The sequence below is a fragment of the Biomphalaria glabrata genome, chromosome 3, assembly GCF_947242115.1.
Source record: "Biomphalaria glabrata chromosome 3, xgBioGlab47.1, whole genome shotgun sequence".
NCBI classification, from domain to species: Eukaryota; Metazoa; Mollusca; class Gastropoda; family Planorbidae; genus Biomphalaria; species Biomphalaria glabrata.
The window spans coordinates 55,726,023-55,752,542 of NC_074713.1; the positions used below are offsets into that span (position 1 = coordinate 55,726,023).

Below are 26,520 nucleotides of genomic sequence, written 5' to 3' on the forward strand. Positions count from 1 at the left end.
TTTAATTTCCTGAATGAAGATTTCTACACATTTTTGTTTTTCTTTTGTTTCAGCTTCATCTTTATCTGAATTTGAGGACAGCTTCTTTATTTCGCCAACTCTGCTACGTGTTATCAGAGTGTTTCGGGTTGGTCGAGTTCTGCGATTGGTCAAATCAGCCAAAGGGATCCGAACACTCCTCTTCTCTCTTGCGGTGTCTCTTCCAGCTTTATTTAACATTGGTCTCTTGTTAGGCCTGGTGATGTTTATCTACGCCATCATGGGCATGAATTTCTTCATGCACTACCCTCACAGGTTTGGCTTAGATGATGCTTTGAACTTCGACACATTTTTCCGTAGCTTTATTCTGCTATTTCAGATGTGTACAAGCGCTGGCTGGAGTGATGTTTTGAATGGGCTTATCTCTGAATGTCCCCCTAAAGGCAGTTGCGCTCACTACACCAAGGCAACAATTTACCTGGCAACTTATTTAATCATTTCCTTCTTGGTGGTGGTCAACATGTACATCGCTGTCATCTTGGAGAATTTCAGCCAAGCTACAGAGGAAGTACAACAGGGCTTGACACCAGATGACTTTGACATGTACTATGAGAAATGGGAAAAGTTTGACCCTAAGGCCACTAAGTATATCCCTCTAGATCAGCTGTCAGACTTTGTGGATTACCTCGAGGAGCCGCTCAGACTTCCTAAACCAAACCACTTCATTCTGGTCAAGCTTGATATTCCAATCTGTGAGGGAGATAAGTGCTATTGCCGAGACATTTTGGACGCACTGACCAAAAACTTTCTCGGCACATCAGAAACTGTGGATATTCCCCAAAAGGAAACGGATAAAGAGAAGGAAGAGTACACTCCAATAAGCAGTACTTTGCGGCGACAAAAAGAGCACTACGCTGCTCGAATCATTCAAAAGGCATATCGAAACTACAAGGGCATCCTGCCTCCAGACACTGTATATATGCTTGAACAGGAACATCAGGATGATAAGGATGGTAGTGACGAGGAGGAAGCAGGTGGAAATAACCAAGACAAGCTGACCCCTAACCCTGTAACCTCCATCAAACCATCAGAGAGTAAACCTCCCAAACACACTCAATTTGAGGAAGATTTCTCTAAGGAGGATACACATCACAAAGCAAAGGATAAGAATGGGAGAGGTGATAAGAAGAAAGCGAAAGACGGCAGTAAGAAAAAAGAAGAAGGAAAGAGAAAAAAGGAAACAAATCATGAAAATAATGGAGTGTCTAAGAGTTTGCGGACAAAAGACAATATTGCCACAGTTGAGTTAGGGCCCAACAGTGGGATAGTGGCATGACACCAAAGGATATTAGATTGAGTTCTTTCATTGTTTTAGTTCTTTAACCAATTCTTTACATTCGCTGTATATTCTTATTTATTTCAAGTTGGATTCTCAGCTGCGGGACAAAAATTTACTGTGTTGGACAAAGATTGTGTTCAACAAGGATTTTCTCCATGGCGACTACAACATCCAGTTTTTTTTGGTCATGATTGTCTTTCTTATTTATTCTTATTTATTTTTTTTTTATCCTTTCTGGCCATCATTTACTATACATATTTAACATTGTGTAGCCACTCACCCATTCTGTGTGTGTCCTAGTTCAAATCTTGCTGGACTTTTTCTTCTCTGCCTAGTTCACGTATTTAACCTACAACTATTGAAATGCAACATGATGCAATTATGTCTGCTTCAATTGTCCATACCTCTTTGTTTACCTTCAGTTCATTTTCAATGTATTTATTCCATTTTATGCTTTGGACAATTTATTATTGAAGTGTATGTATCATACAATCAATTTTATTGTATCTTACAGTTAGATGTCTTGTATCTTACAGCTAAATTTCTTGTATATTGCAGTTAGTTTTATTGTATCTTATGCTTCAATCTATTAAGTTGACTTCATGAATGTAATTTATTACAGTCTGACTTTAAATTAATCAATAATATTCCTTTACAAAATATTTCTACTCTAGTGGTGGCTTATAAGGATAGAAAGAGTATGTCCCGGGCTCATAAGCTGTGGACATAGCTTATAGAAAATGTATAGTGTACAATATTTTTTTTGACAGTGTACCTTTAGATAGACTTTTACATTTATTTTTTTGCTGATACCTTAACAACATAAAGAATCAGGTGATAGATAAAATTAAAAAAAAAATACACAAACCTTTAAAGCGCGTTTTACACCAACAAGGGAGAACATTCTCTTAGGTTTTTTTCTTTCTTATAATTATTAACATATTTTTGTAAATATAATTTATAATTATCCACTTTTTATTGCCTTTATAGTACATGAAATGAAAAGCATAAATTGTTAGCTCATAAGAAGAACTCTTTGATCCATGGGGCTAAAATTTCCAAGTCTTTTTTTTTTATTCATTTACTAGCTATTACTACTAATATATTCTAAGCAACCAAAGCTTTCTTCATAGCCACTTGCAACAGGGTATATCTATTATAAAACTACTAGTACTATTATACACATAGAACAATATTTGTCAAAACCACAGTACAGAATAGAATAATGACATGAAATAGTTGAAATTAAAATCTCATTTTTTGTAATACATAGTTGGGTATTAAAAAGAAATATTGACAAGTTTTGTTGTTTGTTCAACTATTGGGTAGTAATACAATTATAGGTGAGACCACTTCAAGGCCAGCTGCCCGCTGTTACAATCTATGCATATTTTGTGTTAATGTAGTGTGTGTCTTGTTCATTTGAAATGAGCTTCTGTTGACTTATTAGTTTCCTTACTAGTTTTCTTTTCCTGACACCAACTGGCAACTCAGTCTAAGTCACAACTCAGTCTAAGTCACAACTCAGTCTCAATCACAACTCGACCATTAAGAAATTTACCTGAAAAGATTTCTTTTTACAAAAATCATTATTGTTATCTTATTCAGGTTGAAAAACTTTTTACTGTTACCGTACTTTAATTTAATTGATTTTCCTTTTTATTTTACAGTCAAATTATTTTTTTTTATCTATTGATGATGTAAATAGTCTAGCTCATGTATGCATCAAGTTTTTGTACCTATTTTGTGATATTACCAACTTTCTATTTTGAAATGTTTCAACGTAACAAGTTCAGTGTAAAAAAAAAATGTTTTTTTTTTCTTGTTATAATCATATGTGATAATTTTATTTTTTTGTGTGATACTTTCCCGTTTGGTGGTGTCATGACTTAGTCAATTTTGAGAAATGCTTGTGTGTCTGCATTCCAATAATTGATTGACCTCAAAACTTAGCCAACAGTATCCTGTAGTATTTCTCCTGGGATGCTCATTTTATCTTCCCAACTAGATGATAATGTAGCCTCCAACAAGAATTGATTTACAGCCTTACATATAGATACATACAAAAACTAATCTACTTCCTTTGGAACTAATAACAAGTTAAAGTAATACCATCAAACATTAAGAATAGTGCGTAGATATTCTGTTTGGCATAGGAAAAGCTAAGTGGGGGTATTTGTATATATATTTGTTTTATGATTTGGGTTTCTAGTTAGACTTTGTGTCTGTTTGTGTGATTTTGTAATATTTGTATTACTTTTGATCTTTTCAAAGTCTAAGTTGACTTCGTTTGCCTCAAAAATGAAATTTAAAATATTTTTCTTTTTGATCTCTAATAATTAATGTCCAATCACTGTGCGTGGTATTTAAGACATCACTTAATCATTCAGTTTTCGTTAACGCCATTATGATTATTTGTTGCCCTACTTTTTCTATCCACCCCCTCTCCTCATCCCAACCCTGTGTACAAGATAAAACCATTGCCAGATGTTGACAGAATTACCAGTTGACTTATCTTAAATAATACAGACGTTACTTCAAAAAAGAAGATGATTACGTCCTACGCGTCATGCATTTAGTCATGCATATTAACCAATGACTTAAATTCTGCCAAGTCACTGGTTTTCCTGGCTAGCTCAGGCAACCCATTCCATGCTCTAATAGCACTTTTAAGTTCCATCAGAAGGCTTTGAAACATATGTTACCAAACCTTTTAATATCAACAACCAAAAGGTTATCTTGTTTTTAATATTGATACTTAGTTTAAAACTATGCTGCTCGGATAGATAGGAATATTTTAATGAACACTTCTTTGTGGTGCTAAATAATTTCCAGATTCAACTGGGAGATTTCTAGTTCTAGACTTCTGGGGGATTAATAGATAGACCAAAGGCTGTAGCCCAGTGAAGTAATTCCGTCCACTGCCAACAGAAGCTCTACTATGTGTGCAAGAAGAGAGCGCTTGATGGTAGAGAGAAACTCTTAAGTGATTTCTCTCTTTAAGTATGAGATGGCAACTGCCTTAAGTGATTTCTCTCTTTAAGTATGAGATGGCAACTGCCTTAAGTCAAAGACATCACTCGTTTAGCCAAGTATTACCTAGATCCTAAATGTCATGTCATCCAACTGTCATTGGATTAACATATAGGAAAAACAAACAAAATCAAGTCAACAAGCTTGTCTATAAAGCAATGAACAGATTGACCACCGTAAGGGTTATTTTTTTATTTTTTGCTTGTGTAGTTACTTTTTTTTATCATCCTTTGTGATGGTAAGAGGAGTAGAAGTGATGGTAAGAGGAGTAGAAGTGATGGTCAGAGAAGTAGAAGTGATGGTCAGAGAAGTAGAAGTGATGAGGTCAGAGAAGTAGAAGTGATGGTCAGAGAAGTAGAAAGGGGGAGGTAGTGGATAGAAGCAACAAATTCTCATTTATTTTCAATTTTAACATTAGACATCATTTTCAAAATTTAAATCCAAATATTACTTATATATTAATATTCTAGTAATTGTTCTACTCTAAATGTACTATTTCACCTCTGAATTATTGCTCTAAAAACTCAGTGCTATTTTTGGTTTCCATCGAAGGCTGTTTGTTTATTCTCATTAGACTAAAATAAATATTTTTAAAACTTTTTTTTTGTGTAGACCCATTGTCTGACTTAACTATTCTATTTGCTACTGTGCATCAAATAAACTCAACATTGTCATTTTTTCAGTAGACCAAAATTTGTTTTTTTTAGTCCAAAATTTATGAACTAATTTTTTTATATACATAAATTTGGAATCTTTTTTAAATCAATAATTCCTCAATTTTTAACCAATCACATTGTAATATTTCTTCATTTCTAAACATAATATTTTGATAAATTGTTTAAACATTTTCATTTACTTCAATTATTGTTTACATCATTTAAATCTTTATAATTAACATTCCCCTTTGTGTGTATATATTTATATGCCAGTTAGGGTTTGCTTTTAATATCTATTTTGTTGCCTAACTAACTTGAAGATTTTAGTTTAGATTTGTGTTCATGTGCTCATTAGACTAAGTGGCCCAAGCTTAATAAAAAGGAGTGCACTACGTAGACCAATGTGATCAAACTTTGATTTCTAATCTTTATGGACCAGTATATACATTAATATATAACGTTTCTTTTTCTCTGATATTGTCTTGTTTTTCTTATCATTGTAACACTTAGAATAACAAGTTTGAATGTTATAAAATATAATTGTCACTTGCTTATAGGTCTTAAAAGAAAAATGATTAGCTCTTTCTCTCCGTAATTATTTTCCTCGTTTCGATAGTATTATTCGTTTTGCTCATTTGTATTTCACTATCCTGTTATGATTAAACTCAATAACTTTTTTTTTTGTTATCAGAAAATGTTATATTTGTAATTGAATTATAGGAGAAAGCATGCCCTTTTTACAAAACACAAATAAAAGTTTATAAATCCAAAAATCAATTTAGTTTAATGGGATCAAATCAACGTTGGCATCGTGAATTAGAAGAGAAAGAGTTAATAATATATTTTGGAGACCTATCGCATAGTGTTAGGTCAATTTTGATCTTTGTATAACATTGTTAGCCTTGTACTTGTTAGTTTTAACTATTAGTTAGTTTTACCACTGTTTTATTTGACATCATTTCTTATCAGCATACCTTGTTGTTAGTTTATTTATAGGATGAGAGAGATGGGTGGTTTCTCCTGGTGATAGGAGTCATGTATTCTCAATTTGTACTAAATGTTGAATAGTCTGTGGCAAAATGATATTCTGAGTTGATGGCACTCATTCTTGCACATTTTCAAAAAAAAAGATTTTTATGAAAGGGAATTAACTACAGAAAGTCTGTACATTAATCATGTGACTCTAACCAATCAACAACATAATTTGTATGTATTATTAGTGTAGATGATCTGCCCAAGTCAACAACATAGCATTACATGAACATAACATTAATCTAGTGAGCTCACCAAGCCAATTACTTCTTCATTCTCCAAAATAATATTCTGAACAGTTCAATCTTGACTTAGTATGGTAAATATATGACTGTTTGTTGGAATATTTATAGGATAGTCCATATTCTGTTGAATCTAAGCTGTGCTGAGTTTAAGCTGGGGCTGAAGAACTGCAGAAAAAAGTAAAGTCTAAGTTGCATCTATTACAATACGTCATGTACATGACAAAACAAAACAAAACGGCAGATTTTGAGGGGCAAGGAAGTAAGAATGAGACATGTTAGCACAAGCCGATTCTTCACCATTGAATGGTAGCCCTTCCCACCCTGCACAAAGATGTATTCCTAAACAAAGTCTCAAGGTTTCCCTCCTTTGCGCCATTTCTTTGTTTTCACCGGTCAGTGCATATTGCTCCAAGTAGTGTCTCTTTGGTCATTGATACCTATGTTATCTGCAACAAAGACGAGAAAGTGGAAAAAGGAAGACAAGTGTTCTACGCAAAGATATTACTGGCCGAAAAGGAAGGCAACAGAAAAGTACCAGTGGCTTAAGGTGGTTTAGGAAACACAAGGCAGCCATATTCCAGTATGAGTTGCCGCTAAAGAAGTTCAAGGGACATAAGCATGGAAGAGTCCCTGAGGCAGATCTGTATATACTCAAGTCTTGGCCTACTTTAAAGTGAGCTGCAGCTACTGTCAAGCATCAACAAAACTTTATGAGAGAGAATCCATCACATTAAAGTTTAGCAGCAGTAGCAAATCAATCAATGTAAGGCGCAGTCCAAAGGTAAGCCCCATGAGAATTTCAGGCCCTTTGAAATGCCTTAGATTCAATAGAGTATGGTATATCTATATATATATATATATATGACAGTATTTTGGAACTTTCCATAACACTAAGTATAAGTTAGCACTACTTATAATTAATGGGGACATAACTTTTTAACAATTTAATATATGACTGCTTGTAGGAACATATTTAATTTCATAAAAATCAAACCAGCTGCAAAATTAAGTTCATAGATAGAGAAACAGAATTATTGTATTTAAATGTGTTAATTATTTGACTGAAAACAATGTGTTATATTAATTCTAATGTGTGCTGATTCCCAAACAGCTGAAAGGCTTAGTTAAAATATTTATCTTCAAAGCATCTTATAAAACTGAATGAGTTTTGCGAAAAACTAGTTTGACTCTAAAGTTGTACATGTTTAGTTCTAAACTTAATTGAAAAACCTTAAATGCTATCACTTTTACTTATTACAATTATGTGTGAATTAAATATTACTTCAAAAATTAGTCTCATTATAACTAAAATGATCAATGAATTTTTAGAGGTAAAAACAAAATATTAAGTTAAGAGATAAAGGGCAATATCAAAATAAATATCTATTTAATCTGAGTTTAATCTAAGTTCCTGGGCTCACCTGGATCCAAGTGGATCTTTGGTCTTAGCAAAAAAAAAAAAATAATAATAATAAAGGCAGTTTGGCAGTGCACTGGCCACACAGCACCTTGAACTGTTGACCAAGAAATGTATTCAATGTCTTCGCCAAGGGAATTTTTTTTTTTTACTTGCAAGTAGTGTAGCTTGACTTCTCAACACCAGACATGCTCTTTGAAATAAGCCATGTTTGATACAAAATTTAATCATCTATAAAAATAATAATATTTAAAAATATTATTTTAAATATAATATTATCCGTGAGGAAAGTTGTTTTACAATTGCGCATTACACATAACTGCCATTGTCAGAGCAAACAATACCGGTAGCACACAAAATTAGTCGTACTTAACCCTATTTGATTTGATTTTAGGGAGCATCCACCTGTTTTGTAGTTTGCTAAACCCATAAGCAGCACAAATGAAGAGCTAAACGCTGGTTTATGCCTCAACAAGTGTAAGGATTGTTCAATTATAGTTTGTTTTTTTTCCTATCATTCGATTGGTTGTCACATCTTTTAAAAAAACCCAACTAAACAAAGAATTAGCCAATTCACTTTTTGTTCAAGAGCTGAGAATGCCATGAAAACCTAATTGTTTAAGCAAGCATTTGGGGTGTACACCTTAGTGTAGCTCATACATGTGTGCAAACTTTGTTGCCGAGAGTTGTGTACATGGGAACAGCAAATGTATTTTTTTAGCCTACTGTCAATGTTGACCTACATGATTGAACAATTGTAGTTTTTCAATTTTGTATTTTCTGTGTGTGTGCTAAATATTTTTATTCTAATGCAGCAATATTTTTTTATGAATATTTGGCAGTTGCTTTGTCTCATTTTTCCATGGAACTGTAAATAATGTTTTTTTTTTCTAATCACTATAAATACTTCACGCATTCCCCTCTCTGAATGTTTTCAATTGAATCAATCAGCTGTCAGATCAACAGGTCACTTTCAGCTTCTTATAGACACTTTTTTTTTTCATTTGCCTATTTCACCAATTTGTATTCATATTACCATTTCTTGGCATTCAAGCTGTATATATCTATTTAGACATTTTTTTTTTTGGTTTTCAATGCCTTCATATGAATGTGATACTGTCATAATGTACAGCGCTGGCTTGTCAGTTTTTAGACAACTTAGTTTGCATGCACAATTTCTCATTTTGGATGACGGAGAGGCAAAATGTTACTGCCATTTGTGTATGATTCTAAATTGTTTTCATTTTTGTTCTCGTCACCATCAGTACGATTGATTGAAAGTGAACATTTCCATGACAAAGAATTCACTTCAGTGTTATTTGCTTCTATTGTTTTGCATCTTATTCCATATTTTTAATTCTATAATTATACTTTTATCTTTTTTTTTTACATTTTTGTTTTTAAATTGGGTTTTAATAAAAAAAAAATCTTCCAATACTCTTCAAAGAAACAGTGTCTTGCTCTATGAGTCAGTGAGAGGTTGATCTAGCCGTAGGATATAAAGTAAGTCTAGAACTGTTAGAAAGTCATCCAGCATTCTTTGACCAGATTTTTTTCACCCCAACATCCTAGAAGGAAGCATTTTTCAATGTACTCAAGAAAATATTTTAAATATACATGTTTAGATTTTTTTTTTTTAATTTTTTAAAAGGAAACACATCAGATTTTTTAGTTTTTTTTTGTTTCTAGTGTTCAATATTTAGGGGTGTTTCCATAAACAAAACCTTACTTGAACAAAATATTTTTTAAAGGACCTAAAAGCAATGACTCAGTTGGGGTATTAGCTTCCTAGACAGAAGGCTCTATTTCTGCTTTCATTCATTTCCTTGTGTGGGAGTGAATGTTTTTCTTATGTGCTTCTTACACTTTGCTCTTAAACACAGACTTGAATAAATTATTGAATACACAATTTGACTTGTTGAAGATTGTTTCTCTCAATACCTCACTGGCTCTATTTATTCCACATTACCCAAGTTTAAAAATAAAATACAATGGAACTTTGATAAAAGAGAAAATCTGTGAAAGCAGAAACTAGATGTTAAAATAATGTTTATTCTTTGAGTAATGGATGGAACATTCCCGATGAAACAAACTAAACACTGAACCCATGGAAGAATATACTTGACCCATATTATCTACAGTTGTCTTGGGGCAGATGCAGACGTTCTTTGCGCCGGCTATCCATGCGTTGGAAGAACTCTCGAATGTCTGATTCAGTCACAATCTATAAAATTATAGAAAAAACTTTGTTTCAATGTAATCATAGTTGCAATTTTACGAGACTTTATAATCAATACTTTTCATTTTAACAAGAACTATAATTCAAAAATAAGAACATGTCTTAAAGGTTCATGAACCATTTACAATACTACAGAAAAACCTAATGAGACACTAAAAACTTTATAGGAAGCATGATAGAATTTTTCCCAATGCTAATTGAAATAAAATTATTTTTTTAATCTTTTAAAAATCTTGGCACATAAATTTCAAAATCTAAAACACTTTGTATGTGTATATAAAGAAACATATTGGAAGAATAAAATGAACATATTTCATTGAACAATAATGAAGTAGGTCTCACTATCAAGTCTTCTACTAAACATCTCATTCGCATCATGTATTAGCCATAAAAACATCTTCCTAGAATTATGCTATGATTTCAATTAATTTCAAAACACTGTGCATAAAATTATTTTGTTCATGTTTGAAAAACAAAGACTCAATAAGTTGGAGATAGTGCCAAATCAATATTTAAAAAAAAAAATTTACAATAAAAAGCAAAAGCATTGCAGTGAAAATATTTGATACAGAAAACATTGTTTTCTGTCTGATTCTCTACCAAGGACACTCCCAAGCCTGGCTGAAAAAGGAAAGTTGGACATTGGGCTAGCTACCCTACCCCATTGGGAGAAGATGGACCTCCAGCTGGAAGATATATGATGCTGGTCTGTGAAAGTTGAGTCATCTGGAAGATGACAGTCCAAACTATCGTCTCAACCAGAACCATACCATCATCAGTCTATGGAACACCAGGACCATACCATCATCAGTCTATGGAACACTAGGACCATACCATCATCAGTCTATGGAACACCAGGACCATACCATCATCAGTCTATGGAACACCAGGACCATACCATCATCAGTCTATGGAACACCAGGACCACGTATGAAACTGGTGGCAGCAGTCAATCACATCATCAACAGTTCATTTGAAAATTAATGTGCTTATTTCTGTAGTTGGATGGTAGCAAGGGTATGTACTCTGAACTGTTGTTCCACAGTCAAGATGGTCCCAGGTTCAAGCATTGCCCACAACCATCCAGCGGGAGGTTTGGGCTAGGATGTAATTATCTTCAAATCTATAGGAACACCCAAAACGTAAAAACAAAACAAAACTTTTAGATGCATGGGTTTCAATATAAAAATCACTTTGTAAATTGAGATCAACCAAAGTCCAGATTCATGGAAGTGAGTGAAGACTGCAAAGTGAAATGACTTGACCAGATTCGTAGAAGTGAGTGAAGACTGCAAAGTGAAATGACTTGACCAGATTCCTAGAAGTGAGTGAAGACTGCAAAGTGAAATGACTTGACCAGATTCGTAGAAGTGAGTGAAGACTGCAAAGTGAAATGACTTGACCAGATTCATGGAAGTGAGTGAAGACTGCAAAGTGAAATCACTTGACCAGATTCGTAGAAGTGAGTGAAGACTGCAAAGTGAAATGACTTGACCAGATTCCTAGAAGTGAGTGAAGACTGCAAAGTGAAATGACTTGACCAGATTCCTAGAAGTGAGTGAAGACTGCAAAGTGAAATGACTTGACCAGATTCCTAGAAGTGAGTGAAGACTGCAAAGTGAAATCACTTGACCAGATTCCTAGAAGTGAGTGAAGACTGCAAAGTGAAATGACTTGACCAGATTCCTAGAAGTGAGTGAAGACTGCAAAGTGAAATGACTTGACCAGATTCATGAAAGTGAGTGAAGACTGCAAAGTGAAATGACTTGACCAGATTCCTAGAAGTGAGTGAAGACTGCAAAGTGAAATGACTTGACCAGATTCCTAGAAGTGAGTGAAGACTGCAAAGTGAAATGACTTGACCAGATTCCTAGAAGTGAGTGAAGACTGCAAAGTGAAATGACTTGACCAGATTCATGGAAGTGAGTGAAGACTGCAAAGTGAAATGACTTGACCAGATTCGTAGAAGTGAGTGAAGACTGCAAAGTGAAATGACTTGACCAGATTCCTAGAAGTGAGTGAAGACTGCAAAGTGAAATGACTTGACCAGATTCGTAGAAGTGAGTGAATACTGCAAAGTGAAATGACTTGACCAGATTCCTAGAAGTGAGTGAAGACTGCAAAGTGAATTGACTTGACCAGATTCCTAGAAGTGAGTGAAGACTGCAAAGTGAAATGACTTGACCAGATTCCTAGAAGTGAGTGAAGACTGCAAAGTGAAATGACTTGACCAGATTCCTAGAAGTGAGTGAAGACTGCAAAGTGAAATCACTTGACCAGATTCCTAGAAGTGAGTGAAGACTGCAAAGTGAAATGACTTGACCAGATTCATGGAAGTGAGTGAAGACTGCAAAGTGAAATGACTTGACCAGATTCATGGAAGTGAGTGAAGACTGCAAAGTGAAATGACTTGACCAGATTCGTAGAAGTGAGTGAAGACTGCAAAGTGAAATGACTTGACCAGATTCATGGAAGTGAGTGAAGACTGCAAAGTGAAATGACTTGACCAGATTCCTAGATGTGATTGAAGACTGCAAAGTGAAATGGCTTGAGAATTTTGTAATTTTTCACTTACCAAATATTTTTTTAAAAAATAGTATTGACTGTTTTTTAAAGCCATTTTCAATGTAATTGTTAGTATCTTACAAAAGAAAGTTATGTAATAGCTCAGTGTCCAAGTGAAGTTTAGTATTCATCAACTCAATGGGCCTACCTTTTGATCCCTGGCAAAGCCTTGGAGAAACTCATTCAATTCACTCTTTAAATCCAAAAAACCTAAGAAAAATAATTAAAAAATTAAAAATTTGACGACATTTTTTCAACAAAATATTGTCCATTACCTGTCTGCATTTGTAAGGAGCTGAGATTAAGTTGCAAAACACAATCATTAGAGCATCATAATTTCTCCAGAATTGAACAAACTTTAAGGGATGTGTCCTGTTCTACACTGCACTATTATTGTTCATTCTGACCTTTTTAGCCTCTGCCATGTGCAACCAATATATATGTCAGTAATGAATGAATTACCAAATCATTTTGTGCCCTAAAAATGTAACTCCTCTATGTTGATAGATGTTTTGCATTACACTATAAAATGGAGGTGAGTGGGCTGAGTGGTAAAGTGCTTGGCTTACAAATCAGGGGTCCTGGGTTAGAAACCTGGTGAAGATTAGGATTTTCAAATTCGGAATCTTAGGGTGCCTTCATCCACCCAGATCTAATGGGTACCTGACATTAGTTGAGGAAAAGTAAAGGCGGTTAGTTGTTATGCTAGACACATGATACCCTCATTAATCATGGGCTACAAAAAAAAGATGATCTATACATCATCTGAACTATATATCTCATTGTCTGAAAGGGGAACTTAACTTTACACAAACTAGAATAAATCATGTAATACTTCTTTGCTGGAGCAGTTTCCCATTATTTAAAAATTGCTTGTTTTTTTGTTGACTTTGTAAGCATGCCACCTGATTTCCCAATCTCACTGTCTCTTTAAATGGAACATTATTTCTGATCAACTTTAGAGACTGCTTATAAATCAATAAAAGTACAGACCTTCATCAACAGATGCCTGAGAAATATCCTAAAAATACACTGGTACGACAATGTAGAAAACACTGAACTGTGGGAGATGAGTGGCCAGAAAAATATAGAGGTGCAGATCTTAGAGAGAAAGTAGAGATGGATTGGTCACACCCTAAGAAAAGATACCAATAACAGAGCTAGGAGGGCCTTAGAGTGGAACAAGTCATAGAGGAAGACCAAAAAGAACATGGCGACGCAGTATACTAGAGGAAGCTGAGAAGACCGAAAAGAGCTTGGAAGCCATAAAAAAACTAGCAAGTGACTGTGGAGAGTGGCCTGCTTTTGCTGAGGCCCTATGTTCCATGAGGAACTTAAAGGAATGATGATGATGATAAATCAACTAAATATCAATCAACTTGGGACTTATTACAAGACTAGAACTATCTTATGTATATGTGCCTGGTTCATATTTATTGCACATATTCAGAAACATTTCTCATAAATCCACACCAATTCAATGAATATGCATGGGGAAGGAAGACATTTTTTTATTTTTAATTATGAATGGTTGGTTATTTTTATATTTCGATGCTTTTTTTTTTCATGTAATACTTAAGTACAGAACATTGGTAAAACAGTACAGCGCACTATTTAGAAAATTATCAAAAAATCATTCTGGTAGAGCTAATTTCTTTGAATTTTTGATACATTGTGTTTTCATCTTTAACTTGGCGTCTGCTGGAGCCAATCAGCTAAAGACTACAAAAGGGTGGAAATGAATAAATAATAACAATAATATTTGAATGAGCCCTACAGTGAGCTCCAGTTACAACTAATCCTTTGCTCACCTTGAACAACTTCTATTTGCTGTACTCTGTTCATCCCTTTCAGAGCATCCGTCACATCTACTGGTTCGCTTGCCCTTGAAGCTGAACTGGAGCGACCTTTTTCCTCATAGGAGTGTACTGTGTCTGTCTCATCAATGATAAACTCGATAGTTTTGTCTTTGTACATATCCTGCCAAGAAATAGATATTTTCAATTGAAATCAATCACACATTACAATCAGTGGGGTTCACATTCACGTCTAGCGAAAGTTAGTGATATACAATGATAACAGATTTAAAATGAAAGAATTCATAATAATATTCCCCCTACCATGCATGAGGTACAGCGACACAGTTTACTTCTCCAGCCTGCCTTCCAGAATACTGCTTGATCTGGACAGTCAGTAGTTGTGTTCTGTAAAGTCTTCAGCAAACAGACTTCGGTCCCTAGGCTGTCATCTAGTTTGGCTTTTTTACTTGAAGCAGCCTGAAAAATTCAACAAAATAATTGCTTTTGAAGGATTCAGAACAACAAAGTTAAGACTAAGACTAAGACTAAGACTGCTTTATTGATCCTTACGGAAATTTGTTGTGATTACAAGGACTCGTTTCTCATATAAAGACAACACAACAGAAAAATACACATAAATACAACAGACAACATAAAGAGTTCATTCAGCGACTACACACAGGTATCTTGGTGCATTTCATGTTCCCTGATCAATGAGTGGCGGTGATAGAGTCTGACCGAGTGAGGTACGAACGAGTTTTTGTACCGCTCCGTTCTTGTTTTGATTGACAGCAGTCGCCCACTTCGCGACGACCTGGCGTAGTTCTGATGGAGCGGGTGGCCGTTGTCTTCCAAGATTTTTTCGATTTTTCTTAGGCACGTTTGTTCAAAAAGTTCCTTTAAATGTGGTAATGTTGTGAGTGTAATTTTTGATGCTTTTTTAATGATGTTTTCTAGACGTTGCAACAGTTTAGATGAGGCGTTGCCTTGCCAACAACTTATTCCGTATGTTAGCAGATTTTGTACTGTCGCGCCGTAAAATGTCTCAAGGATCTTCTTGTTTAATTTAAAACTGTTAAAGTTGGCGTCAGACCAACCCAGCCCTATTTCTATGTATTCTTAGGAAGTATAATGGATAGATTTTCTAGAAGAGCAAGATGGAAAATCAGGGAGAAATGCTATTAAGCACAGTTGCTTATTATTAGCTTAAACCCACTTTCTATATGTTGAGATTTTAATCACAAAAAAAAAAAATTATTAAAAAAACTGCTAACATTTTTAAGCCAAATTAGAATTATAAATAACATATAAATTTTGCCAGTTAGCTGGGAACAGTTTAAATCACAGAGTGATCTAGGTATATGTACCAGTGCTGATATGCTGTGTGATTGAACTTGGTAAATTGTTAATTAGCATGTAAGGTTGAATTCTGACTCAAATGATGCGTATAACAAATATGTAGATGGTTTTCTTAATAAAAATAAGTCATGGGGTGTGGTACTGGATTGTTGAACTGTCTGTTAGTGTTTATATTTCATTGCAGGAGATGGAAAGAAGGACAAGCTTAAACACTGACATAAAAGTATAGTTTTAGATCTAAATTTGTCAATTTTTTTCAGTTTTAAGGTTCAACAGATACTCCCATGACTAAAATCTGAGAGGGCTAGTACAATAAATCTATAACTACTCCTAAACCATAATTTTATTTTTGGGTATTCTATTCAAGTAGTTTGAAGCAGCATGAAAAACTTGTTTTTTAAAGAATTTTTCTGATGCAGCAATTACGCTTCAAAAATTATGCTTTAACTTTTTCAATTCCTATTTATATAAAATATCAATTAATGACTTTCATAAATTTAAGAGCTTTTGAAGTCATCTTAATATTCTGAGGTTGACACTGCTTTGATAATCATTAGCTAAATTTAATACAAAATTTGCTAGTGACTAATGATAATTAAATATCATTGAACTATTAATAAAGCTCTTCCCACATGTAAAGTTGAATTTTATCCATAATTCCTCAATGTACAAGTAGATAAGTAAAATAAAATAAACCGTTGTTATCTTCTTACTCGAAGACAAGCCTTATTATTATTATGCAAATACACAAGGTTAAGAGAATAATTTAGAATATTAAAGAAAATAAAAGTAAAAAAAAAGTTAGTCAAAAGAATATTTCAATGTAAAAAAAAAAAATTTGATAAAACATATTAATAAAAAATTTAACTGCTTGCATTTTAAAACATTGCTTGTTTACCAAATGTTTTCCATTAATTTTTTTATTTTAAATTCACTAGTCAATCTTTTCAATATATCTGCGAACTATATCGGCCTAACTCAGGGTCACATTTAAAAACAGGTTTATTCAGATGGATTGGATATTAACAAACAGACCTCGTGGAGAGAATTTTTGTCTGTCTCTTCAGGCCTGCTTCTCTTCTGAGACTGGACAAATAAATCAACTTCTTCTTTTGTTGTAGCTGGCTCCTCATCAACTACTACAACATTATCTGTCTCCTTAGCAATAACTTCATCTATAAAAGAAAAAGTCAATGTAACATTAAAGACACATAGAAGCTAACACATGCATTTACATAGAGCCATTCTATTAGACCAGGGATCTATAGACTGTTTTTTTTAATAAATCAATAGGCTTACTTAGGTTATGGTATTTCAAGACACAGAGGTGTATCCCTCAAGTTTAATTATGTTATTTATATGTTATATGTGCACTTGAACTGGCTTGGCTTGGCTACCTAGAAGGGGGCTCGAGGTTTGACACCCGACACGGGCAGAGTTGTGTTTACTGAGCGCCTAAAGGCAGCACGGAAAACCAACTCTTAGATACCCCCCCTTCCACTGGTCCACAAATGAGATTGGATCAAAAGCGCTCTGAGCATGCTATAAGCATGAAAGTAGCGCTAAATAAAAGCTATAATAATAATAATAATGTTATTTTTACAAAATAAGAACCAAAATTATTAAAAGGATAATTTAAAAATTAACTAAAAAAAACAACAACACTTTTACTTTACAAATGTTAAGATAAAAAGATATTTTACCTTTGATATTACTTGCATACAGCCAGAGAAATGAAAATTTAGACATACAACTAGGACATATCATTTCTTCAAAGTCATCTGGCACTGTCACATTAAGATGCTAAGATAAAAATATATATATATATATATATGTGTTCATGGTGTACAGAAAGATATTAACATAAAAGAATCACTCTACTAAGTTGCTAGTTAACAAATCTAGATTCTCAGTCATGAAGTGTTACATTTACCCATTTATGCAGAAGGTTGCAATTATTTAAGTTGTTTTTTTTTTGCATGAAATTCACATGATATGTAGAAAAATAAAAGAAACAAGAATCTGAAGAGAAAAAAAACTGTATTACATTCCATTGTTGAGTTATGAGGTGTCCCAAAATTGAAACACTTGGTAAATCTAGTCCTACAACAACAAAAATTATCACCTGGGATTTGCGGCAGAGCATTTCACAAGAAAGGCACCATCACATTTTTCATATTGAAATAATATGTTCTTATGACATTGGGCGCACTGTATTTGACTATCACATAACTCAAGACATGATAACGTGAATCAATGTTGTGCTGTTGATAAGGTCTTCCTTTTCGACAAGGGTCAGCAGGGTGACCATGGGTCTTCAAACAATAACATCCAATACATTGCCAAAACTCAAGATCCATTGGCTTCTTGTAAAGAGTTTTATGTAGCTGCCATACATTTTGTAAAGCCAATTCAAAAAGATGAATAGAGGACTTAAGTGCGTTTTTTTCCAGATATTAATGCCTGTTATTTATGATGTTTTCATCAGTTCTGTTTACACCTCCTTTGAAATGGTTGTAATCTGATTAGGCTTGGATTTTAATTTTTTGCAAATAACGATTGACAGCACACAGGGGATAAACAACAACACTAGATGATATGATATGGGCAAAACTGTTATATTACCATCTGCAAACAATATTGACTTGGCCATCAATTAGGTAATCATGTTTCTATTTTCTTGAGCACTGTATCTTCCATTTTGTCATTGTGATCCTTTCTCACTGTTCCTGTTGCCTAATGGAACTGGATGTATCCAACAGTGCAATGATAGTGAAAAAGGCATTGAACATAGAATAGTATTGTCCAGGTTGCGCCTGCACACCACGACCTTGCTCTCAATTTTTTTTTCTAATAACACACAAATCTATACCCACCCTGCCATGATGCCAGTCTTCACAAAGAATACATTGTATCATTTCATCTTCAATCTGAAAGTGTAGAAAAGCAATATTAGTAAACAACAAGAATAGTTCTATTAGATCAGGTGTACAATAGTTCTATTAGATCAGGTGTATAATAGTTCTATTAGATCAGGTGTATAATAGTTCTATTAGATTAGTTGTATAATAGTTCTATTAGATCAGGTGTATAATAGTTCTATTAGATCAGTTGTATAATAGTTCTATTAGATCAGGTGTATAATAGTTCTATTGGGTTATGTCAGTTGCAGATAGGCTTGCTTCTTCTCTCATCTTTTTGTTGATCCGGCACTCTTTCGCCCTGGCCACTCTTCTTGCTTCAAATCCCGAGACTCATAGCTTCTCGCCATAAAGAGCGATCGAGAGCTAATGCTTCCCAGCCGTGGATGTCGATATCGCATTCCTTGAAGGAGCTCCTGAGAGTGTCTTTGTAGCACCTGTAGTGGCCTCCTTGGGAGCACTTTACTGCACACAACTCTCCGTACATAACCCACCCATGCCACATATCTGGCCGGCTTTTTAAAGTGAAGATTGGACTTTACAGCCATATTCGAGTCCATAGGAAATTAGAAATGTGCTCATCTTCAACTACGAAGGAGAAGCTATATATATAATAGTTCTATTAGACCAGGTATATAATAATTCTATTAGACCAGGTGTATAATAGTTTTATTAGACCAGGTTCTATCAGTTATCTGTCCACATTTACAACAGTTCTATTACACAATGTAGGTGTGTTGAGACTGCCCCTTTACAGCTAATCCAACAAATTTTAATAAAAGTTTGAAAATCTCTTTAAAGAATCTAGTCAAATTAATTTTTAATAATTTTATAAAGCCTTTCAATATCAGTATAGAAATATACACTATCCTCCACTTCTTCTACTTACTAAAGGCTTTGATTGATTAACGGCTGTGATAAAACACTGTAACTTGCCTAAAACAGATCAAAACAATTCTTACTTTATCTTCAGGATCTGGGTAGGGCCTTGAGCATGAGCAATACAAGCCACGAAAATTTTGATTATAACGATTCCTTGCATTCAATCCTTTTGGCGCCTGTTTAAAAATCAATATTATTTAAACTATTTTAGCATGAGTTATCATCAAAATTTCTCTAGCTATGCCTCATTATCTAATGACACTTTAAAAAACAACAGAATCATTTTCAACCAAACATTTAGTTTTAATGGAAGATTTTTAGTGAAAATCAAACTTAAAATATTCTGTGTTTGTTTGTTTTACATGTTTCGTATGTTCCTTCAGAGTTGAAGATAATTACTTCCTAAACCAAACCTCCCGCAGGACGATGGGGGATGGGAGCGGGCAAGGTTTGAACCCGGGACCATCGATAAATTTGAATGACAGTCCAGTGCGCAAACCGCACGACCAGGCAGCCAGTCTGGATTGTTCAGAATGGGTCCAGTTACTTATGTTTGTTTTGTAAAGTCATAAAAATTATCTAGTCAAGAGTTGTGGCAACAAGGTTTTAGCCACTCTAGAAAGTTTTGATAAACTAGTAAGTATGACAAACACTATTACTAAACTAAATATAAAACAGCATTTGCTCATCATTTAAACAATAACATTTTAACTGGTTTCCTAGTCGTTATGTATGTCTGTTGTACATTTTTTTTTTTTTAGAGGTAAATACTTAATATGCTTAAATCCTCATCATGTCTGTAACTGCAGATGAAGCAAAAAGATTACAACACAACTTAAAAGTGCCACTGATTAAAATAAATGCTAAAAAAATTTTTTTTACCTTAAACAACTGACATGGATTGTTTGTAAATTTTTCATTGCCACAATCACAGGAAAAATTTCTGAAATAAAAAAAAATTAGTTTCCACCTTACAATTAACATAATTCTCTACAAACTAAGAAACCTAAACCTATTGTTTTTCTATCTAATCGTGATCCTTAGTTGCTGTGGAAAATGATTGGGTCAATCCTGCTGTTTCATCCATTCTGTGCACAAATTATGCTAAATACTACATAGTGGTAGTACATATTACAACAAATATATCATTTTCAGCTCAGTCGCAGCATGCATTATGCAATTCAAATGTGAAAAATAATTAAATTAACTCAATCGAGTTTGTTTCTTTTACATGTTTCGGATGTTATTCAGAGTTAAGATTAGTACATCCTATCCAATCACAGGACAGCAGGGGACGGTGGGAAGCAGGCTTGGAACCTGGGACCATCAAGACGGCAATTCAGATCGCATGCCACACAACCAGGTTGTTGTAAAAAAAGGGGGAAGATAATTAGTTGGAAATAGAAAAGTTGTTATAATTTTTGTTTGTTTGATTACATAAAATATTAAGAAGAGATTACATTTTTCAGTTTTGTTAAATCTATAAACATCATTTAGTAATATACAGGTAGCTGATAAATTAAATGATACATTTCTATAATTATATTTTATGTATAAAAATGTTAAGAATTCTAAAACCATCATTAAAATTACACTATACTCATACATTATACTCATATTTTGTGACAGTATTTCTACAATAAAACTTACATTTAAAAACCACAAATACCCTGGCTGTTCTAAATAAACAGCTATAAATATCGTCAAGTTTCAAGATATACATGAAGATGTGAACTTTGCAGGATTGCAGGTGTGACTGAAAGGCATTCATCAAATTTATTTTGCTTTTAAAAATGATGAGAAAAGATAGTATCGTCACCTTTTGGTGTAGAGTTCATAAAGTTCATGTCCTTCATGACAAGCATAGCTACAGGCCAAGCATACACCTGCGTTGCCTTCAGGAGTACAGGTTGAGCACGAGTACAAAGCTTGACGCTGAAGATAACCCTTAACATGAAAAAACACAAATTTAACTTTACATATATACATATTTGACAATATTGAAATTACAACTTTTAAATTTAAAACCAATGAGCAGAATATTGCACAATATATAGCTATCCCATCAATAATTGTTGACTCTTCACAATGGACCTCATTCACCAATCGTAAACAAACAACATTTAGTCACGTGATCTTATTGAAAAAACAAATGGAAAAAACTGTCACGTGACAACCATCATGAATTAAACATGAGATCGTAAATTATATAGAAGTATATAGAGCGTCACGTGGCTAAATGTTGTTTGTTTACGATTGGTGAATGAGGTCCATTACACTAATTTGAGGTGTATGTCTATGTGTTTTTAACAAACATTGGCACAGTACTAAGCAGACACTGCCAACAGTAAGGTTTAGTCTAAAGAACATTGAAACAGTCTCCCCTCATTGATTTTAATGAAGTGTAATCGCATTACCACACATTTATTTTTGCTTCTTCGTAAAATTTGTATAATAAATATTATCACTTAATTTTCACAAGACTAATGATGTTAATTTGTATTATTAATATAAGGATACGTGTAGCACATAATTATCCAATTTTTCTAAATAAATAAATGATAGTCAAACTTTTCTGCATACTCTAGATCTAGATCTACAAGCCTTGCAGAAAGGCATCGCCCATTGAAGGATCTTTTTTATTTTCTTGATAATTTAAATCTAAAGTAAATTCTAGATCCAATAGTTTACGATATAATGTTAAATATTATCTGGATCTACTCATTTCTATTGTTCTCTAAGAGTCTAGTTGGCCGAGTGATATTGATCTCCACTTTGAAATAAAATAAAGCTGAAACTGATCATGTTGACTGCTACATAAAACGCAAAAATCCAACTTTGACTGAGCATGGTTACTCCATTTACAGACTTTATGTAATGCATAGAAAAATATCAGTCAGAAGAGAATGACCCAGTTTCTTCTGGAAAAAGTGGCCAACATCACCGGCCATATATTATAGTTATTTTTATTAATATAAGTAATTTTTTTTTACATCAAATTCAACAATCATTGTATACATGTAGTGCAGCAGACAATCTTTTTTTTTTCTTGTTGTAAATATAGATCTATATACCATAAGTGCTTCTCATTTTGAAATTAAATACATACTCTCTATGTCTTGAGATCTATAACTTGATCTACTAGACATATATAGATATACTAATGTACTTGTAGTCTAGTAGTAATATATCTATTATAGATATAGACCTTTTGCTTTACCTTAGGGTATGTGCAGTTATTTTCATCACTCCCACCTAGAACAGCATCAGCGTCAGCTTGAAGTCTTTCTTGTTCACTTAGAAAATCATCCATTGAAACACAATCATCACTATCCTCTTCATTCTCAAGGGATGCACGACTTGGCCGGACTAAGCTTCCACAACGACGGATGTTGGAGTTACCATTTTGTTGAGCCATTTTTTGTTTATTTTTTTTTTGTGTGTGGATCTACACTCTAGTTGAGACTGTATCCATTCAATTTATTTAGTAGAAAATCTATAGTCTTTACAACAGAACTACACCAAGGCTAGATCATGCTTATCATAGAATTCACAGTGCTGCTGATGACATGCATGAGTCTGTAAGACAGTCAAAATCATAGATTTGATAGATAGATCTAGTTGTATTAGTCTAAATGTCTTAGAATCATTACACACAGGCTATGCCTATTGATTTGTAACTTGTTCCCAGGCTTTATATTGTTTATTATGGCCAGAATATCCCCTCCTTTTTTTTAGCTAACATGCTTTTTGACCTGCAAAATGTTGTATGTCACAATTAAATTCTTCTTCTTCTTCTTCATCATTCTCATTGTTATGTTGGAGTGTTCATATGACTAGACCAATATATGAGATGAACTGCGCAGAGGTTTCCAAATCAGGGAGCTCTCCATAAATAGTTTTCTTTCTATTGGGGTGATTTAATCACAATTAAATGAAACATGTATATTAATATATCGTAATTTCTCCAACATAGACTCTTTATTTGATTGAACAACCCTCTTTATAACAAACCCCACCCTGGCTAAAACACGCACATCTACATGCTTTTCATCTTCTAGATCTAGAGACTAGACTAGACGATGTGACACTACATAGCTACGCTGCAACAAAGGGACTATATTGGCATTTGTAATTTATGTAACGATTGATGAATCTAGCTAAGAAGTAGGACACTATGAACATTATCAGGACAATGGATTTTGTGGTGCTGGTGATATGGGGTAAAAGAAAAGTGTGTTTGTTGACTGGTTGTATTTTGTAATCATCAGCTTGGCTTAAATTGGTATAAGCTGTACACAAGCAACTTGTATTTTTAAGAGGTTTCTGCACATTGAAATGTGAAAATAATAAGGTGAAAAGGATTATTTTACATCTCATCTGTTCATTGATTTTTATCATAGGGGTGCTGTGACAGCTTGTGTAACCAAAGCTAAGGTTGTGATTGTATTTCAAGTACCAATTGAGATATATATCTACTGCTACATGTAAATATGAAAATACATCATAATAAATATTATTTAATAAATGTAAAACTACATTTGTATTCAAACTAAGCCAAGTAGTAATACTAATTAACTAATTTTATAACTTTTGTATAGCGCTACTTTCATGGTTTTTATAGCATGCTCAGAGCGCTTTGGTCCAATCTCATTTGTGGACCAGTTGGTGGTGGAGGTATCTAGGAGAAGGTTTTCCGTGCTGCCTTTAGGCGGTCAGTATACACAACTCTGCAAGAGTCGGGTGCCAAACATCGAGCTCCTTTCATAGGTAGCAAAGCCAAGCCAAGTTCAAGCGTACTTAGCCTCTCGACCACGCTTCCCACTATGCTATATATTATATGCTATAAAAAGTATGCTATAATGACAAGAGAAAATCAGGCAGAAGAAAAATATTAAAATAAAACTAACGTTTAAATATTTAGTGAGTATGATACATTTAAAAAAATGACCTAAAGCCAGAAGTAAAAGAATGATAACACACAACACATAGTTAAAAACAAATTTATATCTAAGAAAACAAAGAAAACTATCTACAAAACAACCATAAGAGCAGTAGTTATATATATATTTTATAAACTAACAAGTATATGCAAGTGAAACCTGGATGCTGACAAAAACAACAGAAAATCTGCTAAATACTTGGGAAAGGAAAATCCTTAGAAAAATTTATGGTGCCATACATGAGGAAACCGATGGAGGACTCGCACCAACCAAGAAATATATATATTATAACAGCTTCCTGCTACATTAAGATCCCTCGGAAATAAATCGGAACAGATTTATGTTGGGCAGGTCACCTCAAAAAAAAGTCATAGAATAGATTAGCAAAGTTTGTTTACCAGCAAAAACCAAAAGGCAGGCACTCCAAAGCCGCCAAAGGAAGACCAGGAGTATGGTGGCTTGATGATGTAGAGGCAGATCTACAACAGTCAACAGCTAAGATTCGGGCATATACTAAAAAAAACATATAGTCTAGTCTCTCTAAAAGTATAGACAGAGACTCTAGACTAGTAGTATAGTCAATAATAATAATAGTCTAAGTCTAGTATAGAGACTAATATGTATAGTACAGTATAGAGTATAGAGAGTATAAATAATAGTAATACTAATACTAGTAATATAGAGTTTTTTTTAAATTATAGTTATAGAAAGGCTAGCCGCTAAAGCCTAATTGCTGCCTAATTCAGTAATTGCCCATTCTGTTACTGTGACTAAGTCTAAGTGTCTAAAGTAAAGTGTCTAAAGTCTAAAGACACTAAAGTAGATCTAGATCTAGATAGTAAAGGACTAAAGACAGATTAGACACCAAAGACTACTAACTAAAGAGCTAGACAGACTCTAGATCTAATTTTATATAGATTATAGATCTAGTGAATTCTAGTGTAGATGTAGATCTATAATTCTATATAGATCTAGATCTAGTCCAGGTCTACAGTATTTTTATTATTATTTTACAGTGTACTCAAAATCAATATGATCAAGTTAAATTACCAGTCAAAGAGCGGAAAAAAAAATAGCCAACTACTATTCTAGATGTAGATCTAGAATCTAGATCTATATAGATCTATTCTAGATGTAGATCTAGATCTGTATAGAATATAGATCTATTCTAGATAGAAATCTTGATTTTTCAAATATATATAAATAGAAGATCTATACATCTAGTTTCTATATAAGACTTTACAGTTTACATCGAAGGCCCCTTTGAAGAATGTTACGCAAGTGGCAGCGCGCATTTTATTATGTATAAATATAAGGTCACAAGAATACTACAGCTAGATCTCTAGTTTACTACTAGGCCTAGATCTATATAACCATAACAACTTCTACTTCAGGTGCTAATGTTTATATTACGCCATTATTTGTTGTGGAGGTTATCAAGTTGTTATTGTGGAAAGTACTTAAAAGGAGATAACTAATAAAAGGGGATAATTTTCAATCACTCCATCCATCCCATAGGCGCTACAGCCAATAGATAATCATTATAGTATTTATAGATCTAGATGGCCCTGGCCTGCTTTAGCACATCTCTCCACCAACCTGAAGTCAATTGTTTATCTTTAATCGTCTACATTCTACAATTTAAATCATTATATTGTTATAAATAAGAAAAACGTGAAGGGTCCATGGCAAAATAAACAATATTTTAGCCTGCGAACAAATGAAAGGGTGAAGCCGGTGGCCGGGTATTGCTAATAAAGATGCCGAATGTTTAGTTGGCCAATGGAATGTATAGGGGAAGTGTTTAACTTAATATCATTATAGCCTATTGCTATAAGTTTTAAAAAATGTGGTCCATTATATTGTAATAAGTAAGAAAACAAATTGGGATCGGTGGCAAAATAAATAGATTCTATAGCTTTGGAAAGTGCGAAACCGGTTGGTAATGCTAGCTAGCATACGAATAAAGTTACCTACACAGACCTATATATTTATGTGTATGTGTGTTTATCCGCAGTAAATGGCATCTCCAATTCCTTTTCCCTAGAAAACATCGAATTGTGTTTGAGCATGGATTGAGTGCGGAAAATTGGTATGAAACACCGAATCCT

General features: G+C 33.7%; 2 protein-coding genes across 8 annotated transcripts in view; one reads left to right on the forward strand and one right to left on the reverse strand.

The window, feature by feature from the left end:
* Positions 1–9,610, forward strand: part of LOC106065847 (sodium channel protein type 4 subunit alpha B-like) — a 189,130-nt gene extending 179,520 nt beyond the window's left edge. For 2 of the 3 annotated variants that reach the window (XM_056022745.1, XM_056022746.1), the window contains exon 35: positions 54–9,610. In XM_056022745.1, the coding sequence (XP_055878720.1) occupies positions 54–1,315 (1,262 nt within the window). In that variant the 3' untranslated portion in view covers positions 1,316–9,610. The remainder of the gene's footprint in view (positions 1–53) is intronic. The other variant, XR_008776829.1, reaches the window with a different exon arrangement.
* Positions 9,611–9,733: 123 nt separating this feature from the next.
* Positions 9,734–26,518, reverse strand: LOC106065846 (putative E3 ubiquitin-protein ligase UBR7). 5 transcript variants are annotated; one of them, XM_056022756.1, is made up of 12 exons: positions 26,393–26,518; positions 22,687–23,045; positions 21,286–21,413; positions 20,349–20,409; positions 19,547–19,642; positions 18,540–18,593; positions 17,367–17,466; positions 16,699–16,838; positions 14,626–14,781; positions 14,317–14,485; positions 12,654–12,715; positions 9,734–9,925 (listed from the first exon to the last, which is right to left on the reverse strand). In XM_056022756.1, the coding sequence occupies exons 2-12, from the start codon at positions 22,882–22,884 to the stop codon at positions 9,833–9,835; spliced, it is 1,257 nt and encodes a 418-aa protein (XP_055878731.1). In that variant the 5' UTR covers positions 22,885–23,045; positions 26,393–26,518; the 3' UTR covers positions 9,734–9,832. The 5 variants fall into 5 exon arrangements, with proteins under 5 accessions (XP_055878731.1, XP_055878730.1, XP_055878733.1 ...); XM_056022755.1 differs by lacking the exon at positions 26,393–26,518 and adding an exon at positions 26,009–26,155; XM_056022758.1 differs by lacking the exon at positions 26,393–26,518 and adding an exon at positions 25,460–25,491.
* Between the last annotated feature and the right edge of the window lie 2 nt (positions 26,519–26,520).

What these genes read in the sequence shown, in the direction of transcription:
- LOC106065846 (XM_056022756.1), bottom strand. Translation starts at nt 22,884, where the DNA reads ATGGCTCAACAAAATGGTAACTCCAACATCCGTCGTTGTGGAAGCTTA. An exon ending in ATAACTGCACATACCCTAAG is followed by an intron (nt 21,414 to 22,686) that starts GTAAAGCAAAAG and finishes TTTCATGTTAAG; the next exon opens with GGTTATCTTCAGCGTCAAGC. An exon ending in ACAAAAATTCTCTCCACGAG is followed by an intron (nt 14,782 to 16,698) that starts GTCTGTTTGTTA and finishes TGAATTTTTCAG; the next exon opens with GCTGCTTCAAGTAAAAAAGC.